This window comes from Cloeon dipterum, chromosome 2 (assembly GCF_949628265.1).
Source record: "Cloeon dipterum chromosome 2, ieCloDipt1.1, whole genome shotgun sequence".
NCBI lineage: Eukaryota > Metazoa > Arthropoda > Insecta > Ephemeroptera > Baetidae > Cloeon > Cloeon dipterum.
In genome coordinates, this window is record NC_088787.1 from 8,142,056 (window position 1) to 8,165,598 (window position 23,543).

Sequence of the window (23,543 nt, forward strand, 5' to 3'; positions counted from 1 at the left end):
GTCAAGCTTTTGTACATTTTCACTTCAGACTTGTGTGTTTTATTTATGAATAAAAATATAATATATAGCTTTATGAAACAATAAATTAAACTAATTGTTCTTTCGGATCGAGGGACATGAAGATGCTGAATGAGAATTCCGTTTTGCACGCGTCCACCTCGTGGGAGACGTTGAATCGGTAAAAATCGTCCGGGCTTACTTTGAACTCGCCGTCGCAGAAGTAGACGCCTTGCCGCGTGAATTTGTCCCATTGCACCTTTTCGTTTGGCTTCGGTGGCTCCAACGGGCCTCCAGTCGATGTGGTGATGTTTTTGGTCAGGTTCCATTCCATCCAGAGCGCAAATCCGTGGCAGGTTCCATTTCTGCGTGAATATTTACAGCTTTCATGAATGAATGAGGAACAAAAATTAAAGAGAAAACATAAAAATGGCAAATCAGAGTTAACTTTGTTTAAAAAGAGTGGTTCTCCTGCTAAATTGATGGAATGTTCTTTAAGGTTCCTTAATTATAAATAAAACGGAGCCTTTTCAAATAACATTTTTAAATAAAAAAAAGTTCAAAGAGCATGTAAAAATCTAACTTATTTTTTAAAACAAATAGAGTCCCTTGATTCAAATCTGGACAAGATGTTGAATGATAATGAGCTCCAGAATTAATTTTTTTTTAAATATTTATTTGTTAAACACAACGTATTGAATTTTAATTTTCAGACAAAATAATGAACACTAAATTAATTATTTGTAGATGATTGATTTTTGAGTTCAATATTTTTCTAATTGTAAGCTCTTGGAGCAGGAAGTGTAGAAATCATGAATTATGATTTAATAAATCGATATCATTAACACTTTTGATGCAAAGCTATACCAAATCTCCCATTCAGGACACAAAATTTATAATTATTTGCTTCCTAATCTTTCTTTACCCCTAAAAGCTGTCACCATTTTTGCTCTGGAAAATATAGAGCTTGAAATCAACGTTTTTCTGGCCATTTGATTCTGAGTTATTTTTTTGGAAGGGTAAAAAACGCGAAAAAAAATCATAATTTTGTGAAGAATTGCAAATTCTTGGATCCCATAATTGTATAAAATTTTAGAGCCGTCGTTTCCTGCTCTGAAAACCACTATTTCGGCCAGAAAATACAAATAAACATCGACCATGAAACTCAAGCCAGATTAATTTCATAGGCTTACGTTAAAAAGGCGCCAGAGTCGCTGTTGTCGAGAGATTCAGATTTGTCGGCAAAATCCAGATTCAGAATATTTATCGGCTTGCCGAGGCAGATAGTTTCATACTCCCACAGAGGTTGAGGCTCCACAGGCTCGTCACACTCCACTATTGATTTCTGTGAACATATTTAATTGCATGTATTTGGATTAAAAAATCACTTATCAAGACTAAGAAAGAAAATATAGTTAAGTGAGGGACTGGTGGGGCGAGATTTATGATATTAAAAACCCGTTATGGGTCCACTCTAGGGATGAGTGGGTGGCAATGAGTAAAATAATGGAAAGGAAAATAAAATAAACACGTTTTTCATGTGAAAGGTAGCTGCTGTTATGGCTCCGCAGTGCTATTTACCTCTAAAATACAATTTATACTCATTTATACTTATTGAAAAAACACCAAATATAAAAAATAAAATTTTAAATTAATGTTATTCAATCTCCTACTCGTGTAATTCTTTATTTACTATTTTAAATTGAAACTGACTCAAATAATAATACTGAAACAAATAACAAATAAACAACTTTATCACGATTTACAGAAATTCCTAGAGCTAATATAAAAATTGAAAATAAAATGTTATAAATTTCTAATCTTAGTCCTTGCAATCGGTTTCAAATAATCTAAATTAAAAATCTTCATGATTTCTTACCATTATAAGTTCATCAAAGTGGTCCATTTTGAAGCCCATGCAGGTTCCGAGGGGCGCCCGAATTTTCCAGAGGTGCGTGAACTGGACAGGCATTGCCCAAATCGAGGCCCCCAGCGGCAGAACACTCTGGCTGCCAAGCGAGCGGAGTTTCTTCCAGAAACGCAGGTTGTGCCACGGCAGAAGCGCCTCTTCAAAGTACGGTTCCGCCAAGACCAGTTGCGCCTTCTCAATTTTCGTGTTCCACTCGACCTCCTTGTCGCTGGTGAGCCTGCGCGACCAGCCGCCATCACCCTCGGCACAGACCTTGCTGCCCAGAACCCTGGCAGCCATGATGGGCAGCAGGGAGGCGCCGCCCAGGTAGACCACCGTGTCTGTCTGATTAAATTTGAGTTTCATCGCGTTCAGGGCGTTGAGGAAGGCGTCCCTGCGAGAGAGGTCATTGATCTGGCCCAGGCGGGTCAACGATAGCTGCCGATGCAGATCGCATGTGCAGGGTGGCGCGCCGTTTGAACTTTTCACTGAGTTCTGCAATTCATGAGACAAAATTAATAAAGTCTAATTAAAAAGGTATTAATTAACAGACATGCTGGTTGTTTAGCTTGAGTTTGATAGGATTGTAATGGCGAAAAACATATTTTTGATTTTAGGAATCCAGAATTAAAAATTTCAAATATCAAATATAGATTTAAAAATTAATTTTTCCCCTGTAAAAATCTAAAATTTGCGGTCGGAGTGGTCAAAATTTCCACTACTGTACTGATTTTTTCTTTAAAACTGCCATTTGCTACCTCAATTTCTCAAGAAAATATCTCTGACAATATTTGAAGTCGAGGACTTGAGCTAATAATTAGAAAAAAAATTAAGCTGAGGTGAAAACATTGCCTAAAAGAAACTGATTTGAATTGAAAAAAAACGTTTTGTTACCACTGAATTGAATTTCTTTTTTTTAATGCAGGTTTTTGCAACCCTGAAACGTTTCTTTTTTGGTTAAGATTAAAATTGCATCCAAAATAGATCAACATAGAGCTTCAAGAATAAAATATCTTAATTCTCACCTCAGTGAAGAACCAAAAGTTGAATTCGTCGTGGCAGCAGGTGACTTGGACCTTCTGCCCCTTGACAACATCAATCTCTTTGGGAAAATAGAAAAAAGACTGCATCCAGTGGTCCCTCCACTCTGGATTTCCAGCCCAATGCGGCGCACAGCTCAGAGTCACTTTCTTCTCAGGGTCCATTTTCAGGTCCCACCAGAAAAATACGCCTGGACAGGATCCGTCCGCGATGGCCTCGATCGCTACTGCTTCAGACCTTTTCATGGCCAGGGTTCCGCTGGTCAGGTCAAAGTCCAAGACGGGCACGGGCTCAGACAGGGCGACAAAATCTTTATTTGGCTCCAACATGGAGATTTGCATGTCGTGCGAGTTGCTGAAGGAGCATTCCTCCATATCTTTAGGCACCTGAAGACAGGAAAATGAAAATTGATTTTTTTTTAAATTACCTTTTAAAAACCCCTTACCGTCACTTGAACCCTTGGCTCTGGCTGCAGTCTCATCCAGTGTTGAAAAATTTGGCCAGAAACTAATTGAATGTAGATCGTCGCCGTGCTTGGAATGACAAAGCTCCCAGGCTGTCCAGAAATTAATTACCATGGAACTTTTAAATTTAACTGTCATTTTACCTCAAGCAAATGGGAATTGGCGTGGCGGAATGTTTCTATGGCCCCTTCGCCAATCAGGTCAGTATCAAAAACCTCAGTTACCAAAATGTTTGCCCGCTGCTCCAGGTCAACGCCAATTTCCATCTTTGTCGAGTGTTTGTTGACCACTTTGATTTTGTGTCCCATTTTATTCAGTTTTATTATCTTGGTGGCGCACTCGGCCATCGGACTGAAAGCCTATAAATTAAAAATATAAATTAAAATTCTGAGCTAAATCCTGATGTGATTTTACGACCTCGCAGGCAACAACCGAGTCTGCACCACACTCTACGGCCATCATGGAGAGCAGTCCTGTCCCTGTCCCAATGTCCAAAACATTGGCTTTCTCTCCCTGTTCGTGCTTCAGACGGATTGCGGCCTTCAGCCCTTCTTTGTACAGCTCGTTCTGAAATATGTATAACATTTTTTTTATTGTTCACAGGTTCAAATAATTTTTAAAAAATATTACTCTGGATGTATCGAAAAGCATGTCAGCAAAGCCGGCTCGGGCAATGTTTTGGTTCCAGTCGAAATCCTCTCCATCGTAGTCGGTGTCAGACAACGAGTCAACTCTTACTGGAGCCATTGTTAATCTATTTATCACAGGAATTGCACGTAGATCTCAAATCCAAGCCGAAATTCGAATAAAAAATTAAAATATCTTTTATCCTAGTGCCGATTTGGTCTCTCGCCGTGCACATGTGTGTGTGCTGCTCAATAAACAAGACAACGAGGGCGTAACCAGGCTTAACGCGACTAACGCGAACGCGCTACCTGGATTTGACCCATTCTAATAGTTTGAATTTGAAGTAAAAGGGCGGCAAAGCATACGCATCTCCATGAAAAATCTCCACGTGACAACTCATTCCGCGCCAAACACTCTTAATCAACATGGTCGCCAGTCGCTCCTCATTATTTTCCTTACCTCTGCAAAAGAAGCAGCGCCACCAACACCATCTATGGGCGGAAACATGTGATTGCCTCCGCAGCCGCATAGACAGCGCATAGCGGTTCCCGTATGCGTTTGTTTGGTTAAATTGCAACATGGCCACCCAAAGTGGAGTCGGTGAGAAGCATTTCCATTATTTTTACGGCCCAAATCCGGCGCAGTTCACGTCAAACGGACCCAAATACCGAATAGGCACTTACATTGCTTGTCCTGCAGCCGAATCGACTCATTTTGAGATAACTGAAGCGCGCCAGGAGAGAAAATTAGCCGCTTAAACTCCTTCCTTTTGATGCAATGCGGGCCATGCGACCCAGAATCGCGATTTCATGTCTTTTTATTCTTATTTAACTCTTTCAAAGCCTAAATATGTTTTAACATTATCAAAAATTTTGTCCGAGCTATGCAGAAATAATGACTTTGAAAGTGACCTTCAAATTGCTCCAGCTGGCCGGAATTGTTTAAAATTCGGCAGCTCCGCCCATTGGCTTCCGATGCCGGCGTAAACGGAACCGAAAATTTCTAATCTTGCTTCCTTATTTGCAGTGGTGCCTCGTAACTTCCGGCTGCTGGAGGAACTGGAGCAGGGCCAGAAAGGTGTCGGCGATGGCACCATCAGCTGGGGCCTCGAGAACGATGACGACATGACCCTGACTCACTGGACAGGGATGATCATTGGACCCCCCAGGGTACGCTTAACATGCCAATCTTCTAATTTAATTAATTTTGGCTTTTTTCAATGAAATTTTCCACCGGAATGAAGGTCTTGCTCCTCTTTTTTATAATAAAAAGCTATTAATTTTGCAAAAAATATTGTTCCCTTAGCTGATTTAAATTCAATTGATTAAAAATGTGTTATGATATTTTTCTCCTAATTATTTTAAAAGTGTTATCTTTTTGTTACAGACGCCCTACGAAAACAAAATGTACAGTTTGAAAATAGAATGCGGTCCGAGGTATCCTGAAGAGCCTCCTAGTTGTAAATTCCTTTCAAGAATCAATATCAATTGCATAAACACCTCTAACGGATTGGTGAGTAAAGCTAAATTTTTAAAAACTAAACCAAAAAAATCCTTATCCCTGCAAAATTGAAATTAATCCAGTGGAGTGGTGACAGAGAAATGCAGGGCGGAGTTCTTTCGCCACTGGTTTTACCCACCTTTTGCCCTTTAATTTGCCCAAATTCTTGCTCTAAAATCGCTAGAAATAATTTTTAATAAAAATGTTGCATTTTATCATAGTTATTAGTTTTCTTGAAATGTTACCTCAGCATGTTTTTAAAAAATTAATTCAACCCAAACTTTTAGATAACTAAATTCATGATTTCTGGCGTATTTACCTTTGCACATATATAGTTCACGTGGGTTTTTGCAGGCTTTAAGTTTCAGTTCTCCAAAGGGAGGTCATTGTTATTTAAAAACCCCTTTTGATATAAACCCTACAGAGATAATTGACGAAATTTCCCTGATTCAATTTCAGATCGATAGTCGGTGTGTGCCAGTTTTATCAAGATGGCAACGAGAGTACACGATCAAAACCCTGCTGCAGGAGCTGCGCCGACTGATGACCGTGAAGGAAAATCTGCGACTCTCGCAGCCGCCGGAGGGCAGTTCATTCTAGCCTCCAGACAGCCCTCCTCAGTTCCCCTGCCTCACCCACTGATATGAAAGAAACCCTGTTTCCCTTTCTCCCTCCCTCCCTCCCAACCCTCTCTATCTATCTGTTTTTTTTTATTCAAATCATATTTTGCGAATCCTTGAACACCCACTCACTCACTCACTCACTGACAGGAAAAAAAAAGAATTAATGAACGGTGGTTTTGGATCTGTTTCCCGGTTGGTTTCAGACAAATCTCTTGAAAGAGCCACGGCGGCGCACGCCAATGGCGACAATGGCGCGTGTACATACTTGTATAGGTTCTCGCTTCTATTGTTAGACACGCTCTCACTGCATGCGCTTGTTCACGGGCGTGCGCGTGTTGATTTTTACTATTAAGATCGATCATTACGATATATTATTATTATTATTATTATAGCTACGGTATAAAAAAAATGCAGATCGTGACTAAAAATTAATCGTGCAAGGATGCATCTAGCTGCCACACCGGCCATGGACAATTTGTTTAACGTGAAGATGGAAGGAAATAAATTGCGAGAGTTGAACTTCTAAATCAGCCTTTTTGTCACCCAAACTACCTCATTTGTGAAGAGAAGTGCGATGTGTTAACGTTCAATTTAAATTAACATAAAGTTGCGTTTGGAAACTACAATTTAAAACTATTTTCTTGTCTGTTGGTGCAATAATTATTTCAGAGTTTTCAGATATAACAAAAGAAGTATTGTTCTACGGATTGCAGGTGTCTGTCCAAATCTAAAGAAATAATTGTCTTCAAATTATATTTTCCTTACCAAAATAAATGCTTTTAAATCTTCATTTTCTTCCCAAGCTATCGTTTTCGCTCTGGAAAAATTTAATACACGTTTTCCTGATCTGAATCCATTAAATAATGTTTTGCCACGATATTTTATCTTTTATGTTAGCCTATCGGCACAAGATATTTCTCCTGAGCGACTGCAGTCACTTAAAAAATATTGCACCTCCAAATTTCACAAAAATTTAAGAAAAACGAAATATGTTTTGCCCTTATTTCACTACATGACAGGAAGTAGCGTCAGAATAAAAAATAATGATTAAACGGAAATGTTCCAAATGACGCATTCGAAAGCGAAGAGGCATTTTTTCGTTTTTTCACATGGATTGAAATATTTGGATCGTTTCAGTTATCGCAATCAGCAAAATTTTCTTGGTGAAAATAATTTTATAATTAATTCCCCATTGGCGAAAACCCTTTCGAAAAAAAAAATATTTTCAAGAGTATTGTTTTGCCAAAAAAATGGAAAATATCTTAATTACTTAAAATTGAAATTCAATGTAACAGTAATGACTGACCAGCTGAGAGTTTGAATTTTGAATTTTTTTTTTTTCCTGAAAAACAATGCTATGACACAGTAAGACAGGAAGCAACGTCAGTTTGGACGCCACGGAAATGTTCCAACTATGACGCACTTCAAAAGTGAACAATGAGTATACTTTTTGGGTGGTTATGCTCTTTCCACAAGTAAAAAGCGATGGGCATACACGTTTGGACCATTATTTGTATCGCAATATGCATGGTAATTATCTTAATTATTATTCAATGCAATTAAAACAGCATAAAAAATTTAATATGTTTGAGGTTGCCATAAGTGCTGACAGAAGCAATGCTGCAAGAATTGTTTCAAAAGGTATATTTCTTCCTGATTTAAGTTTAAAATAATAATAAAGTAATACTGCACACTTTTTCTAAAATGAAATCATGAAACTAGCATTATATGATCAATCCCGAAATTTCCGAATCAAAGGGATGAGAAGAAGAATAATAATTGCTTGCTGTGGAAGAAATTCGTGCATTAACGTGAAGGCAAAGAAACGAGTGGGAAATTGGACAAACAATTCACCTCCACTAGTATATATAGAATATAAATTTCAGGACAAATAATAATATTTTAATTTAGACAACACCTGAAAATGTGACTGGAAATGCAGTTTCAAGAGGTTCAGAAGATACAAATTTTGGGAAAAGGCCGACTAGTATAAATTTATAATTTTCAATTTGTATCTTATTTCTTCCAAAAGAAAATATCTTTGAAGGTCATTTTTTTTTTTTTTTTGCTCTTTTTATCCTTGTCCGTCCGAGGACCGGGAAGGGCGCGCACTGCACTAGCACGAATGCTGAAACCCGGGTCCCAATAACACCGCGAACGGATAACATGGGTGCACCAGGCCGCACAGGGACCCAACCCTCTGAAGGGCCACTTGCCTCCGCACCGAGGACTGCATTGAAACGCTAGACATTCGTCCCGTGAAGCCAAATCACGCATGCTGGAAAGGTGCAAACCAGCAAGTAGCGAGTCGGCGCCGGTGCGCCTCCCAGCCCATCGAGCAATTTGAGCAATTCGAGTCACTAAACTAACCACTTTTTGCCATCTCTGACATTGGGTAGCCAGTATTAGATCTCCGAACTGCTCAAATACCTCACATTGCTTTGACACTCCTGAGAGTGCCTTAACAATGCGAGCCAACGGGCTGGTCATGAAGACGTTTCAACGAAAATTCAGGATTTTTCAGAAGGCAGCAGCGTGGATGTGGACGGAAGCACCAGCAATTCTAAAAATTTGCTAGTAAAAAATGTTTTTCAATTTAAATAGATATACATCTTTAACTAAAAATCCAGCAGGGTGAAACAACGTTAATAGCACCCGTCGAAGAGAAAATCACAGAAAGCACTTTGACAACATCAATAATTGAAGCCCAAACCGCTGGAGAAATTTTGTCGACAAGCACTTTGACGGAGTCGATGACCACCAGAACTACAGAAATGTCAACAAAAACTATTGCTTATTCAACTGTGGAACCCACCTCCTTTCAATCCCTCCCCAGTAGTACAACAATTGCAGCACCAAGTTTTACAACTACAATCGAGAAAATTACCATTACGGTGCCGACGTTGACGACAACGACGACTCACACAACTAGGTTCGTCTATTCCGCTCCGCCTGCTGCGACAACGCAAAAGGCGATGGTCCAGCCAGAGTGTCGGAGAAATTGCTCGAAATATGTGGGGAAATTAATTTTCATATAAACAATAATTAATTAAGTCGAAAATTCTGTTGTGCAGGCGCCTTATTTTAGGACAGATGGTACTTTGGAAGGTAGATTTAAATTTTATAGATATTGCTTTAATTTTTTGAACAGAAATAGTTGAAAGTAAAAATTGTTCCCTAGAAAAAAAATGCCATCACATATTTTTTAATACAACATTTTTAATTAATTGTTTTGTGAGGAAATTACTGGACGGTAATTAACTACTGGCGCCAAAGTTAAATTATAAAAGCAATTGAATGTTTATTAAATGCAAAAGCCATAGAGAAATTTGTCGAGTCGAAGCCCAAAATTCTGGATTTTGCTCTTTCTTGGTCTTTTAAATTGTCCAATGCGTTTTAAAATATTGAGTTTCATTCCTTAAAACTCGCTAAAGTCTAAATCTTCACAGACCCTTCTCATCATGGATTCTGGGTTGAGGCGTGCAATCAAACCTTCATGCTCGGCAAATCACTAGTATTAAAACCAAATATAAATACACAATTTTCACTGTTGAAATTGCTTCACAACAGGCCAATTGGGAACAAAACGTAGATAAATGCTGCCGAATTGGCATGAAACCAATTACTTTTGAAGACGAAATTAAATGGAAATGTTTCAACGGTCTAATAGATGGTGAAATTTCCCTGAAAAAAGTTTCTTTATGATTTTTTAAAATTATTTTAGGATATAAATGGAAATACAACTCTTTGTATTGGACTTTCGGCGTGCGCACTTCGCCAAAAGAATTCAAATGGTGCAACACAAACTTTGAAATTTCACAGACCATTTGGAACAGGACGCAGGAGGACAAATCGAATGGAACGAAAAACTGCGTCCAGCTTGTAATCAGCAAAGAAAAGAGTAACGCTTCTCTTCAAGAGCGCCGCTGTGACGAAGTTAGAGCCTTCGCTTGCGAGGTTTAGTTGATACAATTTACCCTTTTAATTAGAAAAAAATTAAAATTTCATCTCTGTCAAGGGTCCAACGACTCCGAAGCCTAAGTGTCAATCACCAACCTGCTTGTCTAACGTTAATTGCACCAAAAATGTAAATAATAATGTGATTTCTGGTAAAATTATTGCTAGTAATAGTTTAGAAATTTAAAAAAATAAAAATTGGCGAACAAAGCAAAAAACATCTGAAAAATAATTATCCGTTGTCTCTATCTAGACTTTTGTAGTTTTTACGATTTTAAAAATGACAGTATATTTTCATTGAGACTCTTTTCAGCCTGCAAACTTTAATGTACTTGTTGATGGCAGGACAATTCCTCTAAAAGGTTTGGGACTTAGAGAATTGTGGGGCTATTATAGATGTAATTTTAGATATAACTAAATGGGGATACTGGATCACCATCCTACGTTCAAAGATTTACGTCTTCAGCGATCCCAAAGACTTGCGAAACGTAAAGAATTTTTGTTTTACTTGTGACTTATAATTTAATATTTTTATTCTTTTTAACGCACAGTATCAAGATTCTACAATACGATGCTGTTCGTTCGGAATGAAATTGCTTAGTCTTCACTTCAGTATGGCCTATGATCACATCGTTGAGGCATACAAAAATGGTTTGCTCCTTAACTGAAGTAAAAAAAAATATTTTTCCTTTGCTGAATTGAATTAAAATGTGATGGGATTGGATTGAGCCCGATAAATAGAAAATTGTAGAACCATTCAAAGCAAAGATCAATCTGATGAAATAGAAATTCATGTGGTTAATTATTTTAATGAATATATATAATAATCTCTTTCTCTAGCTTCATGGCCGAAAACTGCGTTTTGGACCTCAGGAACAGATTACGGTTGCGAAGGTTCGTTTGGCTTTTGCTCCACCAACACTCTACTGCGTCAAGAAGCTAAGTGTGTTTAATTATTTTTTCATCTGTAAAATCGATACAAAATCTGGAAAATCTGGAAAGATGGGCTGAGGGTCAGCCTGACAATGCCAACGGCACAGAACACTGTGTTTCGGTAGAGGTGCAGAATAATTCTGCCCTCTTGTATGACGAAAACTGTCTCAGCAAAAAGCGCTTCATTTGCGAAGTATAATGAATATTTATGATATTTTTCTGCAAATAAATTGCTAATTTTGTAAAGGGCCGTGTTCAATCTCTTATCGTTGCAACGGCGGTAGAAGAGGAATGCTCTATGATCTACGGGCTTACTAAAGGTATTAATTCGATTAACATAATTTTTATTTGCGTCTCAAACTCTCTGATTTGCATTTTTAAAGAAAGAAATTTATTTTCAGCGGACGTGCGCAAGGTATTAAAAACTGGGCCATCGAACTTGAGGGAAAAATGCTTCATGAAATGCTTTGGAGAAGCAACAGGACTTGTAATTAATATTAAAAGTTAACTTGTCTACATAAATTGCTTCAGTATATAAATGGAAAACTTGTGGAGGAAAAATTGTACGCGATGTTTTCTGACATTTCCTCTGAAGATGTTGCGCAGTTAACTAAAATGTACACCACAATGGACTACTGCTCCAACATGACACGTAAGAAATTAATATTTTTTGGAAAATTTAAAGATATATATATAATTTAAAACTCAATTTTGTTTCCTTGATTTATATATCCTGCGTGTAAATGATAGGAGGAATGGACATTTGTGACAAAGCTGCAGAATTGTTTCGCTGTGGAGTAGAAAATGCTCCGGAAGTCATGGCTGAAATCGTAGACAGAATGGAAAAGACAATAACCGTAATACTATATTTTCCTAGAAAAAATTAAACAAAATATATTGTGCTGATATTTAAGGAGAGCCCCATCTTGCTTCCTGAAGCCAAGTCCTATTGCCCACCACACAATTGCTATATACAAGTATTTTATTTATATTGTTTGGCTTGATTTTAAATCTCAAAGATTTAGACCGAACTGAAAACGCTTTTTGACGCAGCGCAAAACAGCACGTACATCGCATTTCCAGGTGGATATGGATATGTGACTCATACCTGCGGTGGCAAATTCTTGACGGTAACCTCTACTAAAGAGGAAGTAAAGCAATTAGTTTTAATGTTATATAATTAATCTACATTTATGACGTTTTCATGCGTGTTTAGAAAGATTTGCCTGGTGCTCTTGAAGTTTGTTGCTGGTTTGGACTGCGGCTAATGGTGATCCAAACAGAGCAAAAATACGACTGCTTGATCAGCAATAAAATCAGTATGCATAAAAATATTTTCTTTATTGGCTGTATAACCAATTTCTTGTTACTTAATTTCGCAGATGGAAATAGAACTAATAATTGGTTCGTAGTAGCCGGTTCTCGGATTGGATTCCCGACAAAACCGACTTGGTGCTTCACTGGGGATCTGGTTGACCTTACCATGGGTGAAAATAGCATGGGCACACAAGGGAGTCGGTATCCATTTGTCACGGCGTTTACATTCGCAAAAAAACAATTTGGAGCATATTCCGAGAGCCTTGCAGAAGTAGCGTGCGAGTCTTTTTAAAAGTTTACTTTATTTTTCCGCAGTAAAGAATAAATATATGCATTTTTTAGTGTTTGCCCATACTGATACATCAAAATGTAATTCAACTGAGATTGCAGAGTGGATTGATTCTTCTGTAAAAATGTTACCATAAGAGTAACAAGTAGCTTTAGCCCCTTTCATGTAGTGTGTTATATACTTACTCCATTATTTTCTTTCTTGAACTTGGGAATCATGGAACAATTTGATCTTTGTTTGTTTCTAGCAACTTGGAGGCAGCAACAAATAAGTAAAATAATCAAAATATATTAATATTCTGATTTCATAATTATGGCATCTTAAATTCAACTATTAAACTGATTTGTGGTGCAGCTGTCTTTGCAATGTTGCGGCTGCCCTCAAGTTGTAATTACAACAATACTGTACAAACAATTCATTTTATTTAAATTTTGACTGCAAAATCTACTAAATCGTTGAAAAATCTTGAATTTTGACTCTGAACTTTCTCCCAAAAAATGACTAAATCATTTTCCTGGTCTGCTTTTTCGTTAAATAGCAAATTAAACATAAAATTAGGATTCAAAATAGCACTGGTAAAAATCTCTGACACAAAAGGAAAGAGGTACATACATTTTCCCTGCTTGTGCTCTCATAAAATTAATCGACTTGAGCCACCCCTGAGAGCTGGGGCATGAGTCATCCTCTCCCAGTGTAGCGTGTTAAATCTTGCGCACGTTCCAACAATTTGCTTTACTTCACTCTTATTTTTTCTCACCAGTCGCGTTTAGACACTGTCAACTTTTCTTTTGCAATGCTGTATAATATCTCTGCTGTGTTTTTTTCTTGTGAAAACTTTTTATTTAAATTTTAATCTTTATTACGAGCGATGTTTCCGAGTGTTAATAACTGCTTTAGTTCTTTATAATGTAATAAAATGTTGGCGTCCTAAAACATTGATTTTCTTTATCAAGAAAGTCTCCCTGACATGCCCTTCCTTTATAAAATGGATCTATGTACGGCAACAATGAGAAACATTTAACATTTTTAGCTCTGACAAATAAGAGGTCCATGAAATTTAAGGTTTTTTAATTTAGAATAAAAATAGATCAAATCAAAATAAACTGAAAGAGTTTAACTGTCACCGACATTTTTGCGTTTAATTTCAATTCCTCTCTGTTCAATCCATCCAACGATGTGCGAATTATCATGAAAATTCTCCTCCAGGCGAAATAAATCATTAATTTTAATGGGGATACCTGCTCACCGCTTGAATAGCATACAAAATTTTGAGCCAACCTGGAACCAACTTTCTCTAAAATGTTAATCTCCTAATTTTCAAAGAGTAAATTAAGCAAAAAATATATTATTTTCCAGATTTTTAGATTCTCAAGTTTGTCTAAAGACCACTTAAAATTCTAACAGTTTTTAAAGAATTGTAGAAAATGTGTGATTTGTTTACTCACTAACCAAACTATAGCATTATTGTTTATCAACCAAAAACATTTAAAAACAAAAAAAACAACAATACAAAGCTTAATTATATCATTTCATGATCCAAATATCAAATTAAAGTGGAATAATACTGGGCAATGATTGAAAATTATTTGAATTGTTGGATGCCAAAAACAATTGATCGATAAACAATTTGTTCAAAAATTAGCAATAGTAAAAAAGAACCTTCTTACAGAAAAAATTCAAATTTTGCCAATTTTCTCCAAAATTTACAGTGCTTGAACATATTTTCTTGGCATATTCCGATTCCTCTCGTCGAGATCTGTCCAACGGTTTATGCCACTTATTGGGGAAATTCTTGGTTTGGAAATTAAATCGGATTTCAAGTAAGGAGACAGCCATTACCATTTGAAAAGCACGGTAACTTTCCAGCCAATTTTCTCAAAAAATTACACTGCTTCTTAGGTCAATTTAGGCTTTTACTGAATCCTAAGGGATGAGTTTATGCATTGGCAACAAGCATTTTCCAGGCTTTTGCAGTATCATTCCTCTTTAAATGGCGTTTCTTCCCCTCTAATTCAATTTCTCTGTCAAAACCAGATTTGAAAAATTTTCATCTAGAAAATAATAGATTTTATATAATGATTAAAAGAGCCAGTAGTCTAATTCAAAGGAATAACATGCTGATCTGAGAGGAATCCGATAAGTACCACTCTGGTATACAGCAGCATCCCCATCGCTCGAGAGAACAATCGACTGGAGCAGTGGTGAGTCATCCTCTCCCGTTGCAGCGAATTGCGAAATTCCGGGCCGCTTTTGCGCGCGCGGGACCGCAAGAGTTAGGCGGCTTGCAGAGTGTGCGCGCGTGCCCACTGCAGGCGGCGGCCGCGATTGATTGGGGCGCGCGAGTCGCAGCCAGCGCTCACCAACCAACACTAGGACTCGGTCCATTCACGCAGGGAGGTCGCTTCGCAGCAGCCCTTGCAGACACCGCCGCCAGCAGCAAACAGCCAGGTGCCAGGTACGGACTGCTCCTTTGTGTCTCGAACTCGGCGTCTCGCCGCCAAACACCTGTTTGTTCATTTGTCTCGAATTTCCATTCAAGGCTCGATTTGTGGGTTTGAACGGATGGAGCATTTTATTTGGGCTCGCTCCGTCGGGGGTTGCGCACCCCAAATATCGATCTGCCACTTGCTCTTTCGCGCTTCTGCTCTGTGTGTGTGTGTGTGTGTATATAAACTGCGCGCGGCGCCTTTTATTCTTTATTTTGGTGCGACGCTCACAGATAATTGCGGCCCAACGGGTGATTGATGAGCATCAGGACAGGCGAATTTCCGGAATTTCCTCTGTTTTTGTGATGAAAATTAATATGAACCGTTTTTAGCAGCAAAATCTTTGACAACTTTACGTATAAATCTCTAAAAATCGGGGGAAATAACAAATTTTCTTAGAGCACTGTTTGAATTTCTGAACAATCACCATCTCTGTACAGTGCATTTTATTTATTTATTAAAATTTTGGCTTGCTCTGGACCTTAAAGAGGATTGAAACAGGAATTGAAAATTGCCACTTTCCTCCAACATAAAATCTCTTGGACATATTATATTTTCTCGGTAAATTTATATTCCTCTCATCAAAATCTATCAAAAGGCCGGTGTATGCCACTTATGCATTTTTAACAATGATTTTCGGGTTTTCAATCTTCTTTTATGGAGTCTAATGCGAAATTTTGGTCCGTGTTTATTCTGTGACAATCCACTTTAACGCAAAAAAAGTTTGTTTCCATGTTTTTCCCACCTGAGCAATTAATTTAACGGTGCAATTTTCGTTGTCTTATCTTTTTTTCTCTGCATGCGAGCGAGGCTTTCGTTAAGCGATAAGTGCGTCTCATGTTTACACTTCTTGGTCGCGTCGCGTGCGTTTTTACGGCTGCTTGCGCGAATACCGACAGCGTTGAGCAATCTTCCAAAAATAAAGCCGCTGCCTGCAGCAGAAACTGAAAACGTCTCGTAGTCGTCAGCGGTGGCGGTGGATTTCCATCTTCTCCAGTAGCTGCTTCTTCTAATTTTCAGCCTGTCACTGTGTGCGCGCGAAGCAAATATTGTTTCTCCTTGTTTGATTAGCACGCTTCAAGGCACACACACACTCCTCCACCAGTTTAAGGTCAGTCGGTCGATTTTCTCTTTTTCGACTACCAAACACGTGATTTTAAATGATACTGGAAGTTTTTAAACTGAGTTGATGGTGAAAAATGCTGGAAAGTGATTGTTGCCAAGGCATAAACTGATTCTTGAGGCTTGAATTAAAAAATTTAATGTTTAGTTTTTAGAAAAGTGGCTGCAAAAAGTTCGCATGATTTTCGAATGGTGAGGATTGTCTCCTTACTTGAAATCTGATTTTATTTTACAAGAAAGAGTTTCCCTAAAAAGTTTCACACGCTGTTGGACAGATCTCAACGAAAGGAATCGAAATCTGCCGAGAAAATGTGGTCAAGCGCTGGAAATTTTGGAAAAAATTCTGAATTTAAACTGAAGCAAGGTCCTTTTTTAACTGTTGCAAATTTTAATCGACAAACTGCTTATTGCAGCCAACAATTCAAATGATTTTCAATTGTTGCCCTTTACTTATTGACGGATTGAGGGAAAAGAGCCACACTGTTCATCCACGGTTATCTCTGGTGTCGCAACAATAGCAGAGATTAAATACCGAGATTAGTGCCATTCCATTGCACGGGACGTGCATGAATTCTTTATTATTGCACACGCGCATGCCTTTCACACTTTCAGTCCTTCTTATTCATTCCTTCCGACCTGCTTCATTCTCTTGCACATTTAATATTTATTGTGATAAAACGTGCTTGGGAAAGGCAAGTCACGAAAGGGAGCTAATTTGATGGACTCGCTCGCAAGCACGAGTGCGACACACCCCTAGCATTAGCAAACCTAAGGGATGGTGGATTGCTTCGCGTTTATTGCGCTCTTGGAAACCTACTTGAAATGGCGTTTTAAATTAAGCAGTTTCAATTAAATAAGACCGATTAGATTAGTGAGTAATTGCACGACTTCAACGAGTGGTGATTGGAGTTGATTACTTTAGAGATTTTATCTGTATTTTTCTCACAAATTAAAGCAGAACCAAGGCAGCAATCATTTCGAATACTGTAAATCCTAAAAAGGCTCATAGTCACAAAGCACAAACGATTTTTTTCTATTTATCTTCTGGTCATATCCTGTGTGTTTTTGCGCGGAACTTCCTGCCTTTATAATCAATCATGATTTTGAAAAGGAATATTGTCCCTAGCAATTAAAAAATTATCAGCTGATTTTCCTAATAAATTAAAAACAGGTTGGCAAGTTAACAAGTTGACGCACTAATGTAAGAGCTCAAAGAAAACGATCGTACGTGGTGGAATATTTAAAAATGTAGAAAAAAACGCAGTTTTTAGACTCTATTTTTGTCGTTTAATAAGCTGGTAAAATCAAACTCTACAATGCACGTTAATAAAAACCAGAAAGCCAAATATAATTTAATGCTGAGTAATTTCGTTTTAAAAGTCAGCTCACCTTGATTTTTTAGGCCATTTACCTGCCTTATTATCATAAGAATACCTCTTTGCTATGAGATGCAAAATTCAGATTTCCAGCAAACTGACAGGTTTTGCATTATTTACCTCTAAACCTGTTTTATTTTTCATAAATTTTATTAAAAAAATATTTCCTATTAAAGAGGAATGATACTGCAAAAGCCTGGAAAATGCTTGTTGCCAATGCATAAACTCGTCCCTTAAGATTCAGTTAAAGCCTAAATTGACCTAAGGAGCGCTGTAATTTTTTGAGAAAATTGGCTGGAAAGTTACCGTGCTTTTCAAATGGCAATGGCTGTCTCCTTACTTGAAATCCGATTTAATTTCAAAACCAAGAGTTTCCCCAATAAGTGGCATACACAATTGGACAGATCTCGACGAGAGGAATCGGAATATGCCAAGAAAATATGTTCGAGCACTGTAAATTTTGGAGAAAATTGGCAAAATTTGAATTTTTATTGTAGGAATGTCATTTTTTTATTATTGCAAATTGTTGAACAAATTGTTTATCGGTCAATTGTTTAAGGCATCCAACAATTTAAATAATTTTCAATTGTTGCCCAGTATCATTCCACTTTAAGACTAACACATTCTATTTTTTTTTTCTACAAAGTTGAACTGTTTTACAAATTTTTACAATTTTATCACATTTTTGGGTGTTACAATTTCCAAAAATCTTGAGAGCTAAATTCAAATGGTTTAACGGTGAGATTTATATTTTCCCCCACTGTCAAACCAATCAGAATGAATTAGTTAAGATTCTTGGTCATAGGATGTCGTGACACTCTTTGACTTCTCCGGGCCTTAACTGTAATTGTTCTAAAATCCCCAATTTCACTGGGCTTATTTTTATTATAGAGGTAAAACAATTTTTTTACGATTTTCCAAATAAAAGCAACTATTTTTAATTTTCCCGGAAAATCGATCCTTATAATTACCGTCAATAAAAAAGTGAGTTCTGATTTTCGACCGCGTAATAAAAGTCGCGAGGTGGAAATCAATTTAGCAGCGTGATTGGGGCGTGCAGTGGCGTTAAAAGTTGAGCGAGCGCGGTCGGATGGAATCCACTTACTGTTAGTATACTCTATAACGCGCGCGCTATCGATTTCCTCGTCTGCTCACCTGGCAAAGCGATTAGATCAGACTGACGAGCCGCAAGAATTTTCCACTAGCCCACTTTTCCCACTCCGCCCTTGCTCAACCCATGCCTCGCGGGCATACGCATCTCATCCCCCTGCCTGGTCGCGCGCGCAGGGGTGCATAAATATACACCCTCTATTTCGAATGGCTGCTGAACATGCAAACACACGCAGCAGCTAGCCGTGAACTTGAACTCGTTTTCTCTACAGCAACACGCAACGCGCGCTTCGAAAGCTATTTTTTTTGTTTTTTGTTTGTTTTGACGCTCATGCATGTATGGAACGTGTAATTTGTACCCCCTGGTGTAAGTTTTGGCGCTATTTTTAGACAGGAAGATTGCAAGGTTTTGAAGGGGGAGATTTTCTTTGGCAAATATAAGAGAGACCGAAAGAGGGATGAGTTTTTTTTATTCTGCGAGAATTTTACAGGGCACTGAATTGCTGACTTTGTTTAATTTTCTTTTAACTCTCATTGCCATCTATATAAAATTTGTTGTTAAATTTATGACCTCGCATTGAGGCTCTTTGGGTCATTTTTGCCATTTAAAATAGAAACAAAAGTTAATAATTAGAATTAATATATTAATTACACTGGAACAAGTCACATGATTTAGTTAACCTCTATAGTTTCTCAAATTTCACTAACATAAATTGAATTAATATATTATTTAGCCATTTGTAAAACGGAGAAATGAAGTTAAAACAAAGAATGAATTTTTAAACTATTTATAAAAAAACATTTTTGCACACAAGTAGTCTAAAATTTATAAATTATCATTCTTGATTGCTGCTCGGAAAATCGGAGTACTCTTAAATTAAATTTAATCTGATTCGTCATTTAAATTTTTCTGACACAATCTCTTTAATTTACTAATTGAAATAAATATAAAAAATAATAAAAATGATGCGGAAAAACGCAAAGATTCAAATTCAGACAGTCGCTCTATCGAATCTAGAACAATATCAGAATATATTTATTATTTTGATAGCTCCATTTCCTATAAATGACCCAAATCCGAGTGACCGATAAAGCAGTTGGCCTTCATCACCTACCAAAATGCTTTCTCGTCAATAAATTTCAGAGTGACGAAGCGCCTCTTTTGCTTTATCTCCGAGACAAACAAAAGCCGTCAGGTGCTTTTAAAAAAGCAAGAGAGCAAGATCAAACACTACACTCTCTCGCCAGCAGGCAAAAAAAAAAAAAATAATAAATCTCGCCTTTTCGATTTTCACAGATGTCGGACGAGGCGAAACCAGCAGCAGCAGCAGCCCCGGAAGCGGCCAAAGTGGCCGAGAAAAAGCCGGAGGCCGAAGCAAAGCCAGAAGTTAAGCCAGAAGCCCAACCAGAGGCCAAGCCGGAGTCCACGTCGGATGCCAAACCGGAGGCCAATGGGGCGGCCAACGGCGCCCAGACGCCCAAGTCGACAGGCGGCAACAAGTTCAAGGAAAACTTCCGTGCCTTCTCCAAGTTTGGGGACACAAAGAGTGACGGCAAGCTGATTACGCTGTCGCAAAGTGACAAGTGGATGAAGCAGGCCAGCGTGATCGACAAGAACGGCATCACCACCACCGACACGGGCATCCACTTCAAAAAATTCAAGTGAGAGCCAGAAACACTCGTGAAAAAATTAATTCTCCTTTGAACCTTAGATATATTTGCTCTCAGTCTATTTTGAAATTCACTAGTTGCGTAAGCCCTTAGTGTTCAAAGCCATTAACAGATGGCGCCACCGTATAATTTATTAATAAATTTTATTTCAGGTAATTGCGCTGCGATTTTAGACTCAATCCTGCTGCTGTGCATTCTTTATTTATTATTGTTTTCTTTTGACGTGCTGAAAACCAAAATCAGTCCAGTCATTCGCCATAGAAACGTTGGAAACTATTTTATATTATTTAAAAAAATAGTTTTTCGCTATTCTACGGCGATTGGCTGGACTGATTTTGGTTTTCAGCACGTCAAAAGAAAGCATATTAAGTGAAGAATGCACAGGAGCAGGATTGAGTCTGAAATCGCAGCGGAAGTGCCTTAAAATTAAATTTATTACGAAATTATACGAAGGCGCCATCTGTTGGCATCTTCGAACACTAAGGGCGTATACAACTGGTGTTATCAAATAATAAAATTATTTTATGGAAGACTTTTTGCCCGAATTATTGGCCAAATTCTTTTAGAAAAATCAGGGTTTGTTTTAAAAGTCATTTAGAAGATGCAAATAAAAATATCATGGTTGCCTTTAGGTCGCTGAAAATCAATCTTGCTGATTACGAGAAGTTCATCGCAGAGTTAGCCAAAGCCAAGAAAATGGAAGCTGAAGATATTAAGAAGAAAATGGCCGAGTGTGGAGCACCTGGTTTGACCGGAACTGCTGTAAGATCAAATTTTTATTTTATTGAAAGCAAAATAGAAACAATTTTAATAGAAAATCTTAATTAAGATATATCATCATTGGCATTTGAGGTCGGTCGAAAATATTTTTATGAAGATATGACGAAGAGCTAGGCAGGTTTTGCTGATATTTGGAAATTAAGTTAACAGAATATTTGTAAAAAAATAAACTTGAAATAGTTTTTATTTCATTCTGATTTCGTTAAAATGAAAAAAAAACTTGCATTTTTGGCTGAAACTAGGCTAAATACACATTCTGGCATATGAAAAAGTCAGTGATATATGTATGGAAAAATTACTTTTCATAGTATTGGAACGCCTATTTAAATTGCAATAAACTAATTTATTCACTTTTATTTGGCCATCTTCAAATACCTCTCTTACATGCTATCGAAACGGACAAGGCATGACGAATTTTTGTATATTTTAGAAGATGTGTAATGTTCGGGGGTAGCAATAGCAACGCGTGTCCTGTTCTTGATTTTAACTCCAAATAACTTAAATAAATGTCTACAATTAGAAATGAAACTGAATTTCACATGGAAAAAATCAATTTTACTGGAAAAAACCGGTCAAAATAATTTCGAGCTAAACAATTCATAAGAAAATCTTAATCTGTGAGAAAAAAATACTAGAAGTTAAACTGAATCATGCATGTTATTTCTTAGGACTGCCAGCCGGCTTAGACTGTCTTTTTGACGCTTTTTAGACGCTTTTAGATGGTTTAAATTGCATAATTTGATCATCCCGTGACGATTGGATGCTCACAAAAATATGGTTAACTGTCTAAAATTACCAGCCCCATTTTTATAATTAACAGATCTTGAATCATGGCAAGTAATTGAATTATTTTTCAGTCTGGGTCGAAAGTTCCGAACGCGGTGGATCGACTGACAGATGTTTCTCGCTACACTGGTTCGCACAAGCAGCGCTTCGACGAGACGGGCAAGGGCCGCGGCATCGCGGGCCGCAAAGACGTCAAAGACAGTTCGGGATACGTCCAGGGCTACCAGAACAAAGATTCCTACAGCAAAACCCACTGAACTGCAGGATCGCACTCCTCCGCTTTTTATCGAGCCGTTTTTGCTGTTGATTTCAACTGCTTTGTGATGATTTGTAGAATTGTATTATTCTAATTTGTCGAAGACTCGCATGAATGTACAAGAACGTTTGCGTTGAAGATACATATACATATTATATATATCCAGAGCCTAAATATTAGGAAGAATGATGTGGAGCCGAACGCTATCGGTTGTGAGCACAAACAATTCAAAATAGTCGGTAATTTTCTACTTTGAAACGAATAAACTGTAGCTGGACACATATATTGATTACGTAAAATAGCTCCCAGACGGAAACTTTCGCTGCACCGGTGCAAAATTTTTGTCATTATTCCGCTGTCATGTGTATAAGAAGGAACATTCTCGGAAGCGACGGTCGAAGTTACCTGAAAAGTTGTGCGTAGGCAGTCCGCGAGACGCGCAAGTCGCGCCGCTTGCCTACCTTTGTCATTTTCTCTCTCTTTACATACCAACTTGTTCTGCTTGTTTCTTTCGAGCGCTGCACCAGCAGCTTTTAACGCAGTCTGTGCGACTAATTTTTAAATTTTACACCATCCGATGATGCAGTACAAAGAGTTTTTTCGGCGCGGATTTCTAGTTAGTCGCACAAAAATCAATTTTAGATTATTGTACCTCAAAGACTTGGGAATTTCAGTCGATTATGCACATAAACAAAGACAGCTATAATTTAAAAATGGAAAGAATTGTAGAAATTTGATTAAATTAAATAAATCAAAGCTAATGTGGACCAAATATAGAAAAAAAGTATCCTAGATGATTTAATTTTGACATGCATAATTTTTAGGCTAGTAAAATGAGTTTTTTTTGTTATGCGTATTTATAAATTTCAATTCCTTGATTTTTGCTGTTAATCTTCTTGATCTGGATCAAAGGGAATTGAAATAAATCGCATTTTTCTGGCCAAAAACAATGGCTGCTGCCAGGAACATTTTGCTAATAAAACCAGCGTGTTTTAATTGAGTTTTAAGACGATTTACTGTTTAAAATGAATATGATTTATGAAATATTTTATTTTGAGACGATGACAGTCTAATTATATGAAAGTTTGGTCACCATTTTCCTCCTTTCAAGACCCTTACGGCGGCCATATCTGCGCAATGCATTTTTTTGTATGTATTTAAAAATATCGGATTTTCGGACTGAAATTCCCAAGTCAAACCCTACCCATTGTATAAACACAAGTTCTTTTGGTGTTTCAAAATGGAAATAATAAAAAAATGTGAATAAAAAGACACGTACAAGAATAAAAAATAAAAATC

The 23,543-nt window shown here is 37.5% G+C and overlaps 4 protein-coding genes across 5 annotated transcripts; 3 read left to right on the top strand and 1 right to left on the bottom strand.

Annotated features, from left to right (window-relative positions):
* Positions 1 to 2: 2 nt before the first annotated feature.
* On the bottom strand, positions 3 to 4,274 carry Art7 (arginine methyltransferase 7). Its single transcript, XM_065477650.1, has 8 exons — positions 4,042 to 4,274; positions 3,829 to 3,978; positions 3,555 to 3,770; positions 3,393 to 3,503; positions 2,932 to 3,333; positions 1,877 to 2,401; positions 1,191 to 1,342; positions 3 to 362 (listed from the first exon to the last, which is right to left on the bottom strand). The coding sequence occupies exons 1-8, from the start codon at positions 4,156 to 4,158 to the stop codon at positions 86 to 88; spliced, it is 1,950 nt and encodes a 649-aa protein (XP_065333722.1). The 5' UTR covers positions 4,159 to 4,274; the 3' UTR covers positions 3 to 85.
* A 259-nt stretch (positions 4,275 to 4,533) lies between these two features.
* Uev1A (Ubiquitin-conjugating enzyme variant 1A) lies at positions 4,534 to 6,688 on the top strand. The gene is made up of 4 exons (XM_065477649.1): positions 4,534 to 4,638; positions 5,065 to 5,207; positions 5,425 to 5,550; positions 5,998 to 6,688. Exons 1-4 carry the CDS (start codon positions 4,617 to 4,619, stop codon positions 6,136 to 6,138), a joined length of 432 nt encoding a protein of 143 aa, XP_065333721.1. The 5' UTR covers positions 4,534 to 4,616; the 3' UTR covers positions 6,139 to 6,688.
* Positions 6,689 to 10,702: 4,014 nt separating this feature from the next.
* LOC135937455 (uncharacterized) lies at positions 10,703 to 12,660 on the top strand. Its single transcript, XM_065480606.1, has 11 exons — positions 10,703 to 10,769; positions 10,959 to 11,061; positions 11,121 to 11,244; positions 11,299 to 11,371; positions 11,453 to 11,538; positions 11,583 to 11,703; positions 11,802 to 11,908; positions 11,966 to 12,028; positions 12,077 to 12,202; positions 12,268 to 12,370; positions 12,434 to 12,660. Exons 1-11 carry the CDS (start codon positions 10,706 to 10,708, stop codon positions 12,658 to 12,660), a joined length of 1,197 nt encoding a protein of 398 aa, XP_065336678.1. The 5' UTR covers positions 10,703 to 10,705.
* A 2,312-nt stretch (positions 12,661 to 14,972) lies between these two features.
* On the top strand, positions 14,973 to 23,541 carry ringer (ringmaker). Of its 2 annotated transcripts, none has more exons than XM_065479350.1 (4): positions 14,973 to 15,112; positions 20,049 to 20,413; positions 21,055 to 21,184; positions 22,060 to 23,541. In XM_065479350.1, exons 2-4 carry the CDS (start codon positions 20,049 to 20,051, stop codon positions 22,243 to 22,245), a joined length of 681 nt encoding a protein of 226 aa, XP_065335422.1. In that variant the 5' UTR covers positions 14,973 to 15,112; the 3' UTR covers positions 22,246 to 23,541. The 2 variants fall into 2 exon arrangements, with proteins under 2 accessions (XP_065335422.1, XP_065335423.1); XM_065479351.1 differs by lacking the exon at positions 14,973 to 15,112 and adding an exon at positions 16,087 to 16,254.
* The last annotated feature ends 2 nt before the right edge of the window (positions 23,542 to 23,543 follow it).

What these genes read in the sequence shown, in the direction of transcription:
- LOC135937455 (XM_065480606.1), top strand. Translation starts at nt 10,706, where the DNA reads ATGAAATTGCTTAGTCTTCACTTCAGTATGGCCTATGATCACATCGTT. An exon ending in CTACTGCTCCAACATGACAC is followed by an intron (nt 11,704 to 11,801) that starts GTAAGAAATTAA and finishes TGTAAATGATAG; the next exon opens with GAGGAATGGACATTTGTGAC. An exon ending in CACACAATTGCTATATACAA is followed by an intron (nt 12,029 to 12,076) that starts GTATTTTATTTA and finishes TCAAAGATTTAG; the next exon opens with ACCGAACTGAAAACGCTTTT.
- ringer (XM_065479350.1), top strand. Translation starts at nt 20,049, where the DNA reads ATGTCGGACGAGGCGAAACCAGCAGCAGCAGCAGCCCCGGAAGCGGCC. An exon ending in ATCCACTTCAAAAAATTCAA is followed by an intron (nt 20,414 to 21,054) that starts GTGAGAGCCAGA and finishes GGTTGCCTTTAG; the next exon opens with GTCGCTGAAAATCAATCTTG. An exon ending in CTGGTTTGACCGGAACTGCT is followed by an intron (nt 21,185 to 22,059) that starts GTAAGATCAAAT and finishes ATTATTTTTCAG; the next exon opens with TCTGGGTCGAAAGTTCCGAA.
- Uev1A (XM_065477649.1), top strand. Translation starts at nt 4,617, where the DNA reads ATGGCCACCCAAAGTGGAGTCG. An exon ending in TGATCATTGGACCCCCCAGG is followed by an intron (nt 5,208 to 5,424) that starts GTACGCTTAACA and finishes TTTTTGTTACAG; the next exon opens with ACGCCCTACGAAAACAAAAT. An exon ending in TAAACACCTCTAACGGATTG is followed by an intron (nt 5,551 to 5,997) that starts GTGAGTAAAGCT and finishes ATTCAATTTCAG; the next exon opens with ATCGATAGTCGGTGTGTGCC.
- Art7 (XM_065477650.1), bottom strand. Translation starts at nt 4,158, where the DNA reads ATGGCTCCAGTAAGAGTTGACTCGTTGTCTGACACCGACTACGATGGA. An exon ending in TGCTTTTCGATACATCCAGA is followed by an intron (nt 3,979 to 4,041) that starts GTAATATTTTTT and finishes TACATATTTCAG; the next exon opens with AACGAGCTGTACAAAGAAGG. An exon ending in GACTCTGGCGCCTTTTTAAC is followed by an intron (nt 363 to 1,190) that starts GTAAGCCTATGA and finishes ATATTCACGCAG; the next exon opens with AAATGGAACCTGCCACGGAT.